General features: G+C 35.2%; 1 protein-coding gene across 1 annotated transcript in view; it reads left to right on the top strand.

Annotated features, from left to right (window-relative positions):
* The first annotated feature begins 831 nt into the window (after window positions 1-831).
* The window catches only part of LOC107100438 (E3 ubiquitin-protein ligase MYCBP2-like), a 28,554-nt gene continuing 15,925 nt past the window's right edge, over window positions 832-13,460 (top strand). Inside the window, exons 1-2 of the mRNA XM_015398905.1 lie at window positions 832-1,457; window positions 6,313-6,388. Coding sequence (XP_015254391.1) covers window positions 1,183-1,457; window positions 6,313-6,388 — 351 coding nt within the window. The 5' untranslated portion in view covers window positions 832-1,182. The remainder of the gene's footprint in view (window positions 1,458-6,312; window positions 6,389-13,460) is intronic.

Here is a 13,460-nt window from a genome sequence, read left to right as displayed (position 1 = left end):
TATATATATATATATATATATATATATATATATATATAACTAATTAGATCAGACACTGTTATTCAAGTGTGTAACTTTGTGATGAAAGTTGTTGGGGACACTCTAAGGGTGGCGATGGACCTACAGTTACTCAACACAAACGCTTTCAAAGGGGTTTGTATTTTCCAAAAATGAGTTCAAACATATATTTATTGAATTAATTGTTTTCCTATTGTGGAGAACACAAAAGACCCAAAATACACTGACATTTGTATTTATAGATAGACACTGATGTATATAAAAAAGGATGAATACCAGCCGATTCTGATGCAAACAGCAATATATCATGCCTCCCTATATGCACAAAATTTCAGTTTCATTCATCCATCAATCCATCCAGTAAACTGTGGATTGATATTTTTTTCTTTCAGCTACACTAGTGATTATCCTCCTTCAAATTTAGAAATTTGTCCAACATATTGCCAAAGTCTATGTATTGAAATTATTGGTGGGGACATGTCCACACCTGTGCTGGTATTGTCATTAAATATCCTATTTTATTCTGTTATTCTGAAAAAAAAACATTTTTTTTTTTTTTTTTAGTTTTTGCAGATCTTATTAAATCGACATTAATAAACACCCGTCTGTAAATCTATGCAATGTGTGCGTTTTTACGCTTTGGATTTAATTAGGCTTCCTGCAATAAACATTAATGCTCCAAATGATTTACACAAGTGATAATTTGTTTTGCAAATCGATAGTATTGCTGCCAAGTTAGATCCATCCATAGTTTTAAGCTTTGATGATATCCCAGCATGCTGGCGACGCAGGACTGAGTCTGGGAGGGGCGGGATGACAGAGCTAAGATGGCAGCCCTGCTGAGGGTGCTGCCTCTTTGGGGTCAAGAAATATTCAAGGAACGAATGAAACCGAAACACTGCAGCTTTACACATGAGAACTTTCATTTCTGCTGTTCTGCTTAATCTTTTCCCTGGGGCTAGAGGAGGTCTGCTCTCCGGGACGGAAACGCCGTGTTGACACTGCGCATCAGTCTTTTTTTTTTCTGCGTCTGTGATAACTCCGAACACTGGATGCTAATTACGAGGATTTTGCAGCTCGGAGCGGGCAAATGATGTGACGTTGAGGGAATCGCATCTGATGGCTGGATTGTTACCTGTTATATATGCATTGTTTTGTTAAACGATGATGTGTGCGGCAGCGGCCGCCGCCGCCGGTGGAGGGGGGATTCTACCTTCCTTATCGCCGTCCATGGGGCTGGGTGTCAGGGTAAATTCTGGAGCGGGAGCCGATCTCACAACCATCGGTTCGGGGATGGGTTCTTGCCCTGCTCTCGGAGCCCAGTCGGATTGTCGGACTCGGTACCAGCTTTTGCTCTCAGGACGAGCCCTTGCGGAACGATACAGACGGATTTATACCACCGCCATCAACGATAAAGAGCAGGGGATAAACCAGGGAAGGTTGGTATAAAAAAAAAAAAAATACATTGAGCTGCTCTGTCACTTGGAGTGCTAATAGAGCTAACGGCTGTAAGCTAACCTTAACCCTTTCATGGCGGTGCTAAGTCAAATATTATTTATCAAATATATTCCCCTTTTACTTTACATAATGTTTAATATTTAACCTGTGAGCAATTATGGGAGATACTAAATAATATGCCTGAGGAGACATCTTGCTATTTTTCATTTTGCTATGACTTCCTTAGCTTAGGGGTGCAACCCTAAGCTAACGTTACGTTCCTTCACCCTTATGCGGATGGGTTTTATTCCAGGGAATTCGTATTTAGTTAAAAAATGATTCAAGAAGAATTATGAGAAGTGAATATGTTATAAAGTCCTGATTTGTTGGGAATAAATACAGCTTTCACTCTTTAAAACCTAGCTAGCTAGCTGTCATTACAGCAGGATGTCAGTTTGTTTGGAAGAGAGAATACCACCTTGCTTTACTGAAACACTATTACAACCTTATTTTTTTCCCCTTCTTTTTATTAAACGAGGAAATATATGCAATTTCGCTTGACAAAACGTGTCGGTCAGTTTAGTATTGTCGTGTTTAAGGTTTTAGGCCCAACAACAGCGTCACTGTTAGCCGGCTAACAGACATCAGCCATCAGCTCCTCTTTTTTTTTCCCCCCAATGTTTTCTTAACAGATGTCAATTCCACAGAAATGAGTTAAATAATAATAATAAACACAAATATAACGCTAAATATAAACTAGGAATTATGCCGTGCAACTTAAGCCATGTTTATATGGCCTTGTTGGCAGTTGAATCAACTGTAATGCTTTTCTGTCATAACACACTTACGTCATTCCAGTCAGTCAGGTTTGTTGTTTGATAAATATTAATTCTTGCTCACAAACCAAATGATTATTAATGTTTTGCTCCAAACACCTTCATATATTGTTAAATTGATCTGTATTTGTTGGCATTGGGTTATTTAATTGCTACATTCATATAGTAAATAAAATAACACCATAGATGAACAATTCATTCTATCTAATGTTTTATTGTGGGGGTTTGATATTACATATAAATTGTTATTAATGTCAGACAAGTGGATGTTTTTAGTGGAGGACTAATTAGGTGTTTTTTTTAAGCTAAAATCCTGTTTTGGGTTTTGAAAGTGAAAACTATCCAGAGATTTCCCCCTTGGCATTCAGTAAACCTGCTTGGGTTTTCCTGGTCACATAATAGGGAGTTTTTCCTCTCCACTGTCGCTACAAGCATGCTTAGTGTGAGGGATTGCATTTGAGTCAATGCAATCAACTGGTTTTCCTTGGATAGAAAATTTTGAATCATTTGACTGTATGATGTGGTGAACTGTAAAGTGCCTTGAGATGATATGTGTTGTGAATTGGCGCTATATAAATAAACTGAATTGAATTGAATTTAATAATATGGTGTAAAAGCATAATATGATCAAATTTATTTAATTTCACACCCCATATATAATATTGAATAATTATTATTGCTGCCATAAGGCTTAAATCTGCAATTTGCATTTATATATTTTCTAACAACCAAACTATTCTTTCTAGCTAGTAGTCATCTGACTAGTAGCATGCAGAAAGAGGGACAGTACCGCCTAAGGTTTCTACTCTTACTGTCTTGATGCTCTTTCTTTGACAGAAACATGACTGAAAACAGTGAGCTTTCAGAGCCCTTCCCATTGACTGCTCTATCCTCTGCTCCTCATGTTTGGCTTGCTGTGGTGTTGGTACTGGTACTGTGCACTAGGGCTGCAGCTCATATTGATGTTGCTGTTTGATATATCTATCCATTTCTTTCGTTTAATGATAGAATAGCAAAACGTGCTCAAACGTGCCAAACATTTATACAGACAAAGAAGAGATGGGAAAAATGTATTGTTTTTTTGTGCTTCTTTTTGCCAAATTACTTATTTTACTTGCCATTTTTAGAGTCTATTCCCCAGTTAAAGTAAATTTGTTTTTAATGATTTTTTAATGTTTTGACTGCAGACCTCTGTACACACAAACACATTCTTCTTTTGAACTGCAGATGTTTGTTATTGACCTCATCCATACTGTACTTTAATAAGGGTTTTAGTGAAATTATAATTTTTTTTAAATCTTCCTTATATATTCCAAACTATAGGCCTTTTTAAATTGATTTCAGTATTCATGATTTTACTCACGCACCTGAGTTTTTATAACTTTAGCTTCTTTTATTCTTACACAACCAGTTATTTGACCAACAGATTACTTCAGGGATACTCTGGACCTTCTTTTATTCTGTAGTCATCCTACTAAATTTCTCCACTCTCCCTGTCCAGCCAGGAAAGAAGTGTTCACAGGTTTTCCTCATTGCTTTCTCACCTCCACCAATGTTTGGGTGAAGGTGCATCAATCCGATATTAATAGTGGTATCGATAAGAATCGAGGCAATCCATAGAGGCATATTCCAAATCAAAATCTATTAAGAATTGAAGTCATATGTGATATGATAGGTAAAATCATTTTGAACTTCAATGGTTACATATTTGTTTTCAGGATGGAATTTGTCCTGTTAACACAACTGACTGTCTTTATCACTTCCTTATCTCAAATTGCCTTTTGGGATATCCATGTATGCATTTATTCATATCATAGTTGAGGAGTTCATGACAGCCTCTTAAAAACAAATTCAGCAATAATATAGCAAAAGAGCTCTGATATTGAAAAAGTATTGGGGTCTGCAGATTTCCAAATTGAACTATTGGAATCAAATTGAAGGTGGAAAAGAGATGTGGATTGGTGCATCCCTACTGACACCTATGGACACCTAGATCTATCATCTGTTGACTCTCTGTCCTTTTTTTTTTTTTTTCAACAACACTTGCAATGAGATCCTGGACTCTATTGGTAGTGGTACATATCATATATTCCATATCTAGAGCTGGGCCTTGGCTGAACAGTTCCATACCTAAAATCTCAAATTTTCTTCCCAATAATATCATTAACACCAGGGATTGAATCAGGGTGTCAATTAGTACCATTCATTTTAATATAAATTCACCTATCTTTGTTATAACATTTGCCTCAATCACCACTTGTGTGAAATTTCTCTCCTTTTTATTCCAAAACTAGCATCTATAGGACTTGTTTTGGATATGTCTACCAATGCTAGATTAGAGCGTTCTTTTGCTGTATATTGAATAGAACCACTGTCTTGTTCTGTATTGGACAAAGTGTTACTTCTCTGAACTCTACAAACTCCCCCCTTGAGTTCATTTAACAAACTGATAGAAAGGTTTCATTATTCTTAGTCCTCATCTATAAACTCATGTCTTAGTTTAGGAACTTTACATTTAACCTTCAAACATGCAGTGTTTAAAAAAAAAAAAACACATTGATCCTTTTTTAATCAAATTTTAGACCCATCTAAAACCTGCTCCATTTCTACAAAGTAAAATAAATGTTTTTTTAGATAAACTAATCTTGATTTAGATCCAACATAACACTAAATCTGTATTATTAAAGTTTTTAATCATGTTGTAGTTACTTGGTTCTAAGAGCCCTTTTTTTGTGTTTGCCAACACCTTTATCATATTCATTATGGCATAATAACACAGTAAGATATTTTCTTGAACTGTTATAGCCCTGTACCCTAAGCCTATTGTGTACATCACTACGATAGCCAACTAGCTATAGGTAGGGGTAAGTTACCCTCATAGCTTCTGTTCCTCAGCTTAAACCCGCCTCATGGCTTCCTTCTCCCTCCTGTACTCATCCATAGAAGGTACTCGATTGCCATAACTTTTTTCTTTCTTACTCAGTGGCGCCTCTGCTATTCCTCTTCTGATGTGGTGTGCCACAAGGTTCCATTTTACAACCCCTTTTATTCCTTAAGTATGTTCACACTTGGGTCAATCGTAACCGAGCTCAGTGTCAAATTCCATAGATATGCAAATGATGTGTAGATTTATTTAATGCCTGTTTTCTTGACAAAACTTCTTTTGAGTTTTGAGTCCTAAATTTTAAATCTCAGTCCTAAATTTTTAATCTCAGCCTCTAGGAGTCTTTTTTTTTTTATCATCTACTTTTTTTTATCACTTTGGTTGAACCGTTGTTCAACCAAAAGAAGAAGAAGGCTGTTTATGTTTTTATCTGCTCCTGAATTGATTATGTCACTGTCCCATAATGATCACATTGTTGCCCTAAGGGCAGGGCCCTTTTAATTCACACTCCCAGACAGGGACAAAATACTCCTGTTTTATTCTACTTTGGGTTCTTTTCTGTTTCAGGATAAATGTACATTTCTTTTTAAAGTTTTTAACCATCTTTCATCTCCAATTTACCCAAATTATTGAACTTTTCTTTTTGCATTATATCCTTTAAGTCAAACAGTCAATATTTAGAGAAGGTTCAAGGAAAAACTACATACATTTGGGTAAACTAGTTTTTACTGTGACTGATCTTCAACTCAGGAATCAGCCTCCACTATATCTAGCTAATAAAGCTAATTAAGCTCAGCCTTTTAAGACAAAGCTCGAGGTACAAAGAAAATATTGAATTACAAAGACATAAGTTAGACAAGTAGACTTTTGATTCCTAATGTATAGGACCTAAACAATCTTAACTTCTTGAAGAAAGTATGTGTTCAAAATTGGAGTGCCTTTTGGTCTAAATGAGCCTTTAGTGAAATATGAACAACACAATACAGAAGTTTGGGGTTTTGCATGTATAAGTGTAACTTTTGGATGATATGATGCTCCAGTTACTGAGTGGTTTGAACTTCTGTACTAAAGGTTATGTCCGTGAAAGGTTATGTTATGTTATGTTAAACTATCTGCCTTTTCTTTGTGTGCTAACAGGGGGAAGAAGGCTTTGAGTAAGAAGAAACTGAAAAGGCGACAAAAAGTCAAGTCAAAAGTCAAATCAAGAACAAAGGTAAGAAATTGTTCCATGATACCTTTTTAATACTTATCTATTCTATATTTGTTTATAAGGGTTTTAAGCACAAAGTCAACTGGATTTTCTTTTGCCTTTATTGTTGTTATCTAGCTTCATAGATAGTAGGAGATGACATAATCTGTTGATATCTTGCCTCTTGGTCCTTATGATAAACCCATACTTCAGATTTGGCTCCACTGAACTGATGCAGTTGTGGCAGACAGATCTGTGGCCTTAGTCCATTTTGAACTCAGCCAGGTGAGCTTTAGCCCGTCCAAACATAAATCTGGGGAGGTTGAATGTGGAGCACTTGGGGAGTGGCTCTGACTTGTACATGATGGGCTGTTGCCAAGCGACATAATGTGTTCCACATCTCCACGGCAACAGTTTCCTGCCTCCATCTCCTTCATCTAAAGAAGGAACAAAAAAAGGATGCCATTGTGTTGTTTAGACCCTAAACACATCAGAGTTTTTCAAACTAGAGGATGAATTATACCAAAGGTTACACAAATTATAGAAAATGTGACATCCAAAAATCTGGCTTTTATAGACCATTTGTTGTTTTTTTTTTAAGTAAAACTTTACTTATGAGATTATTTCTAGCAGTTCTATATAGCAGCCTTTGCAGTCAGAGGAATAAGGCTTTAGCAAGACTGGATAGCAGTCAGGATTGCTGTTAGTTGGACATTGGGAGGTCATGTTATGTTTGTACTTGTCACTCTCATTCTCGCTCTTTCATGCCTCTGACTGTGGAGTACTCAGAGAGTAGAAGTGTTTGAAATCTCCTGCTCCCTTCCTCCTCTGCTACAACGTTGAAACATGAAAGTAGGACAAAGACAAAAAGTGCTTGTCATTTCTATGAAGAGCATGATGTAACATCTTGTTTGTAGGCTGATGTTGTGCTGTTTGTTCCCTTTTAAACAGACCATAACTGTACATAGTTATAGCAATATTAAGCAGCAGAATGGGAAATTCAAATGAATATTGAAAATTAGTTTATTTCTATATTACTGAAATGCTCTTGCATGTAACTGTAAATAGAGCTGCAGTCTGAAATCTTTCAGTTTTATTTGTGTTTTTTATGAACAGCTGTATGCTAGTTTGCCAGACTAACATTATGTTTACATGGTTTTCTTGTGCCTTTTTGCGCATCAAGTTTTATATAACATACATCAAAGTGGTACCAGGATATTGTGTTTGCACCATTTTGGTGTTTGAACTATTTTAGACTCCACTGTCAACATAAGTTATTTATTTTATACAAAAACATTTGCGTTGTGATGCTCTGGCTGTTTTTATTATTGTTGATTATCTAAATAAATTATGACATTTTAAACCCTTATCTCTCTTTCCAAATCAGGACCCTGCTCCAATGTTTGGCATTGTGATAGAGTGTGTTTCTATAATAACGCAATAATTACTGTTATAGTGTCATGGATGAAACCCATGGGGTTTAATTGAGATTGTAAAAAAACTATGCTGAGTTGATGTGTGAATGTTATTGTCTAGAAAGCATTATTATTTTTTTTTTTAAGTAATCAAGAAAACTGAAAAAATATGTTATAAATTTTTGGTTTCTAAATTTACCTTGGTATGTGGAGCAACTGGAGAGCATCTCTATCTTAAAGAAATGACTGAAATAGTTTTATTTGTCAAATATTTGTACATTTCATCAGTTGATGCAAATCCAACAATTACTACTCGGTTCCCTTCCGCCACTTAGTTTTTTTTTTTTTATATTTAGAGAGCTTCAGCTCTCAGGCAGTATGATACAGCGCAGATCCTTGACAAGAGGAAGTAATCTGCTTTTCTGTGCAGCAGACAGAGACATTTTCCTTTAAATGGTTCAAAGGTTTAAAGTGACTCCCTTTTTCAGAGCGAAGCTCCACAGCTAGCTTGGTAATGCTTAGACCATGTGGTAAATGTAGCACTTTTTGTGAAGCACATAATTGGGCTTTGAGGTTTAGTTATTACAGGTGTTTTAGAAATAAAATAATTTGTTGTCTTAAAAACAGACAAAGGTTATGATAGCAACGCAAATTATCAATGGGAGGCTTCTTATTCAGATTTTGTTGTGTTTCAATTCAATTCAGTTTATTTATATAGCGCCAATTCACAACACATGTCATCTCAAGGCACTTTACAGTTCACAGATCATACAGTCAATGTATGAATTTCATAGTTTTATAGTGACATAACGATTCAGTCAGTTTTAGTGAAAGAGAAAAGGTCCTTTTTGTAGGTTTTTACAAACATGATGAAGATTTTACAGATTGCAAACGCATGCTTAATCACTGCATGTTTACTGTGTGTTTTATTGCAATTAAAAAAAAGATTTGAAGGAATTCATAAGTTAACAGTGCTGATCATTTATTATACGACAAATCAAAACAAACAAATCAATCAACCTATCACCACTTTCTGTAATGTTAAGTTGCTCTAAGCCATTAGCATCAATTTTTTTTTTTACAGTCATAGAATACCTTTTGGCTTATTTTTCTTTTGGAGGTAACAACCTTTAAGCAGTTATGAAGCATACTTTTCATCAAGCCCACATTAGAATTTATTTATTTTAATTTTTCTGTAATTCTAATCTTTTTGTTATTTGGTTTGTGAAGGAAAACCATCATAATTAATAGCGATAAAAGCTTAAACATCAGTATGTGATTAATTTGTTGCGTGTTTGACTTAGTGTATAGGGCTGTGAATCTTTGGGATTCCCACGATTCGATTTAGAATTGATTCTTGGGGTCACAGTTCAATTTTTCCCCCGATTCTTTTAAATCCAAACGATTCGATTCAGAAACGATTAATGTCCGATTCTTTCGAGATGAGAACGGGGATTTGAAGTACTCCCGAAATACTTAACTTTACCGTTGCAATCTCTGCAAATCGCATGAGTCATGTCAAGCCCTTTCTCACCCGGTCGGGTTGAAGGTAAAATCCAAAGTGTTTCCAAATGGTTGCATTTAAAGACCGCGGAGGCGGTTGAATTTCTTTTTCTTCGTCCTCCATACTTTAGCGGCAACAAACACAGTAGCTCACACAACACTACACACCATTCTGTAGCCTGCTAGGCTAATGCTTGCATGCCTGTGCATAGCTCACGGTGCTCATTGGTTTCGCCAAACACTACGGTGCCTGATGAGGCACATCCACACCCACAAAAAAAAAAAAGTTTTTAAAGAAAATGAGTATCAAGTCTGAATCTTTAAATGTTAGAAACACGATTTGAGCTCAAATCTATTTTATTCTTCACCCCTATTAGTGTAGGTTACTGAAAATAATGAAACTTTCAGTTATATTCAGATGTTTTTCATATGACAGTTTAGGACAGCAGTTCTCAGCTTTAGTATTATATTTAACAATTTTTAGCTGTTCTTAATTTGTCCAGCTTTGACAAGTCTGTTCTGTTTTTCATCAACAAACCAGTACAATTGAAAAACCACTTCCTTCAGTTTGTCAAAATGAAAGTCTTAAACATCAATAGAGGATATCTGGGGTCCTAAATATTAACTTGACCTTAAACGGCAACTAGAGAGCTCTTCGTAAGACGGAGGAACTGTTTGTGCGTTTTTCTGTAATATGCTGTTATGTAATTGATTTTATTTTTTGCCACAGGCTTTTTTTTTTATCATTATCACTGTAGGATATTTCCTTGACACTCAAAGCCATTAAATGTCTTCAAGTACTGCTATTGACTCTGGAAAACTTCTAAGTGCTGACTTTAGATCATGGACAGAAAGCACACAAAAAAAACAATGTAGCAGCCTGTGTCGTGTGGTTGATTCTTTATATTTATTTATTTTTTTCCCAAATTGAGAAGAAACATGAGTAAGGCAGCTGGATTTACATATTGCATAACGGGATCTTCACTTTCTTGCTCGCTTTTAGATGATATGGGCTGCTTTTCATCAATCTGTTTCTAATGCTTTGATTAATAACATTTAATCTCTTTCACCACTGATTGTCGCTCCTCTGAACTTTATAAGATGCAAACCCTCACAGATCTGCTCTTGGAAATGGATTCCTACATTAAGCACTTTAAAACAGACCTAGGTTTAAAAAAAAAAAAATCTGTACTTTAAATTAGCTTTAATTCTCATGACATGTTGTGTATGTGGTTCCTCAGGTTTTATTTCAAATCAGTACCACATATTATTACTACAGATTAATTGTAGCTGCTAAGATTTGTCGTTTGTTTCAAAAATTTAACAGGATATAGTTTTCTTTGCCTGTTTTTAGTATTTACATGGCTAAATTTCCTGGCATAAATGCTTTGTAGCCTGAGTTACAAATGGTACGGTAGTAAAGAGACACAAGATCAGCTGATGGTCCTGTTTGAGGACCGTTGTTTTAGCCTTTTCCTCCTCATGGGTTGTAGTTGATAATAAACGACCCTGTCCTTTTCAATAGATGACCTCACTATCTGTGATCTGGATGGCGAGAGTACGGCAGTGCCAGAGCTACTTGGTGGATCGATGGGATTCTCTAGAGGTTGCCTCAGCACTTTGGTTAAAATACTTCCCTTGGTGGGACCGGGAAAGCAGTCAGCAATTAGTGGGATTGTTTATCGAGTTTCTCCGTCAGCTGCAGTTTGTCTAATAATGATGGTTATAGAAGATCTTTGCCTAAATAGTTGTTTAATCCTGATTTCATCGTTTTATTAAAAGTAAGAATAAAGTGATTAAAAAAGGAAGAAAAAAACACTGTATGCTACAAAGGATCAGTGAGGGAGTAGATGGGTTCAAGCCGCTTATTTGGAGAGTGTTTTTAAAAGACACATCCTTAGAAAATCAGGTTTAAACTTATTTACATTTGAACATATTTATACCCCCATAAGAATCGGATAGCTCATGATTTTTTGAATAAAACAGCTCAATATGCCTTTTGTGTTGTTTCTATTGTGATAGCAAAGACAAGGAGAAAGATTATCTGCACAGAAAAGGAATTTTACTTTGGTTCACAGCTTATAGACAATAATAAAAAAATATAAACGCCTTAGGGTAATTTAATAAGGATAACAGGAACAATATATATGTTTATGTAAAGCCTCTTTTTTATGCATGGAGAAAGAAAGGCAGACTGTGATTGTGCAAACATACTTATTTTGTTTCACAGCAGAGTAATCATTTTCTGATTATTTTGTTATTTAGACAGTCTGGGGTAAAATATTCTCTGTGACTGTACTCTGTAATGCTGACATGAAGTTAAGCCTAAGCTGTTTGTATCCAGGATGTGTAGATGACGGCTGTCTTTTTTCCCCTGACCATAGACCTGCAAAGGATGGACGAAAAGGTCAACCTTCCACCTCATGTGGAAGGTCGTACACCTTAACACCGCCGGTATTGCAGTATTTTGGGATACTTTGAACAGGTTCTATGCTTGAGCATAGCGGACATAGCTTGGTGGAGGTTTGGAAGTGCTGCCAGTGTGGGGAGCATCCTCAGGAAGTCAGGAGTTTATGGACTGGTCCTCTGAGGTGCAGTAATTGGGGTACCAGGAAAAGAGAAATGGTGGGAGAAATGATGCCAGTGTGGATTGGTCATATGTGGGGGAAGATGATTCCTAGTCTCATCTCATCTTTTGTTGCAAGCAGGCAGGAAACGGTCCACTCAGAGGTAGAGATTAGGGCAACTAACGATTATTTTGCAAATGCATAAATCCGTTGATTATTTTTTTGATGAATAATAGGACAGCGAAATGTTCCTTAAAGAAGGCTTTTTATGAAATTAAACAAGGTTAAAAACTAAAACTTTTCCACCTGAGTTCTGGGTAGAACATATTGAAAGACAAAAAAGTTTTATTTATCTGAAATGCAAAATGTTTACATATTATTTATTTATTTTTTTTTACAATTTTGGTATAATCACTGCTCTAAATGGGTCGTTCTGTGAGCTAAAGGCATGTTTTAGTCTCGATACTCCAGTTAATGATTAATCGATTACTAAATTAATGGTTATTTCAATAATCGATTAATCAGATTGTCTCAGCCCTAGTAGAGAAACGTTTGCCAAACAAACAGGTCCTGTCACTTAAATGAAATGAGTGTTTTGTTTCAGTAGTGGGGATAAACTATTTAATAACAAACTTTTTCCAGGAATGATATGAAATATTGGATATTTCAAAATACATTCCAATTTATGATTACAGCGTTTTTCACTGATGAAAAATTCCAGGTTTTGTAAAGTGTTATGCGTTTATTTTTTAAGCAAATATTTAGATTTTCTTTTTCTTTTTTTTTTTTTTTATTGGATGAGTTTATATAAAATAATCATTTTGAACAGGCATCTATTAGGGACATTCTTGGCAGTGTTTTTTTTTTTTTGGCTTTATGTTGCTTTCACTGAAATTAAAAGGAAACCATAGCAACCAAAATTGAGAAATATGATATGATATGAGTTTTATGCATATAATTTAGCCCTAAGTTTCATCCTTGCCTGACAGTAAAATATGTTTGATGGGTTTAATATAAATTATACCAAAATAGAAGAAATGTGTTTGAGGAAAAGGTGGTTTTATTTATTCATTTTATATATATTATTATTTTTTTTAAACAGTGCTGTATTTACAAATGAACCTTTCAAACTGCTTTCAAAAGTCATCTCAGAAGGCAGCTTTGGGTCTTTTTCATTACTTGCTCTATATGGTCAATTGATTTGAGGAGGAGGTATTATATTTATTTAATTTTAGAGATATATATATATTTTTTTTTCCTTTCAAGCCATTAAAGCATTAATCAGTTAAATAAAAAAAAAGCTAAAAGACCTTTAACATAATTTCTTTTCCAATTTGTTCTTGAAAAAACTCTTGCTATCTAGATCTGTTACCTCCTGTGTTAATGTATGTTGGACAGTTGATGTTTAAATCTTTATTATCATATTGCCCACATATTTATCTCGGAAACACTGTTGAGATTGTTGAGATTACTTATTTCTGCCAAGGATGCTTTAAAATCAAGAATGAGAAGTATTTAATAAGAGCCGATTTTAATTTAAACCATAAAAAAATGCAGCTTATTTTGTCCTCATTCTAGGTAAATGTAATGGTAATGACAGTGTGCTTAAAT

The sequence above is a fragment of the Cyprinodon variegatus genome, unplaced genomic scaffold (genome assembly GCF_000732505.1).
Source record: "Cyprinodon variegatus isolate N-32 unplaced genomic scaffold, C_variegatus-1.0 Scaffold971, whole genome shotgun sequence".
Lineage (NCBI taxonomy): Eukaryota > Metazoa > Chordata > Actinopteri > Cyprinodontiformes > Cyprinodontidae > Cyprinodon > Cyprinodon variegatus.
This window is presented reverse-complemented; position numbering and strand designations above follow the sequence as displayed.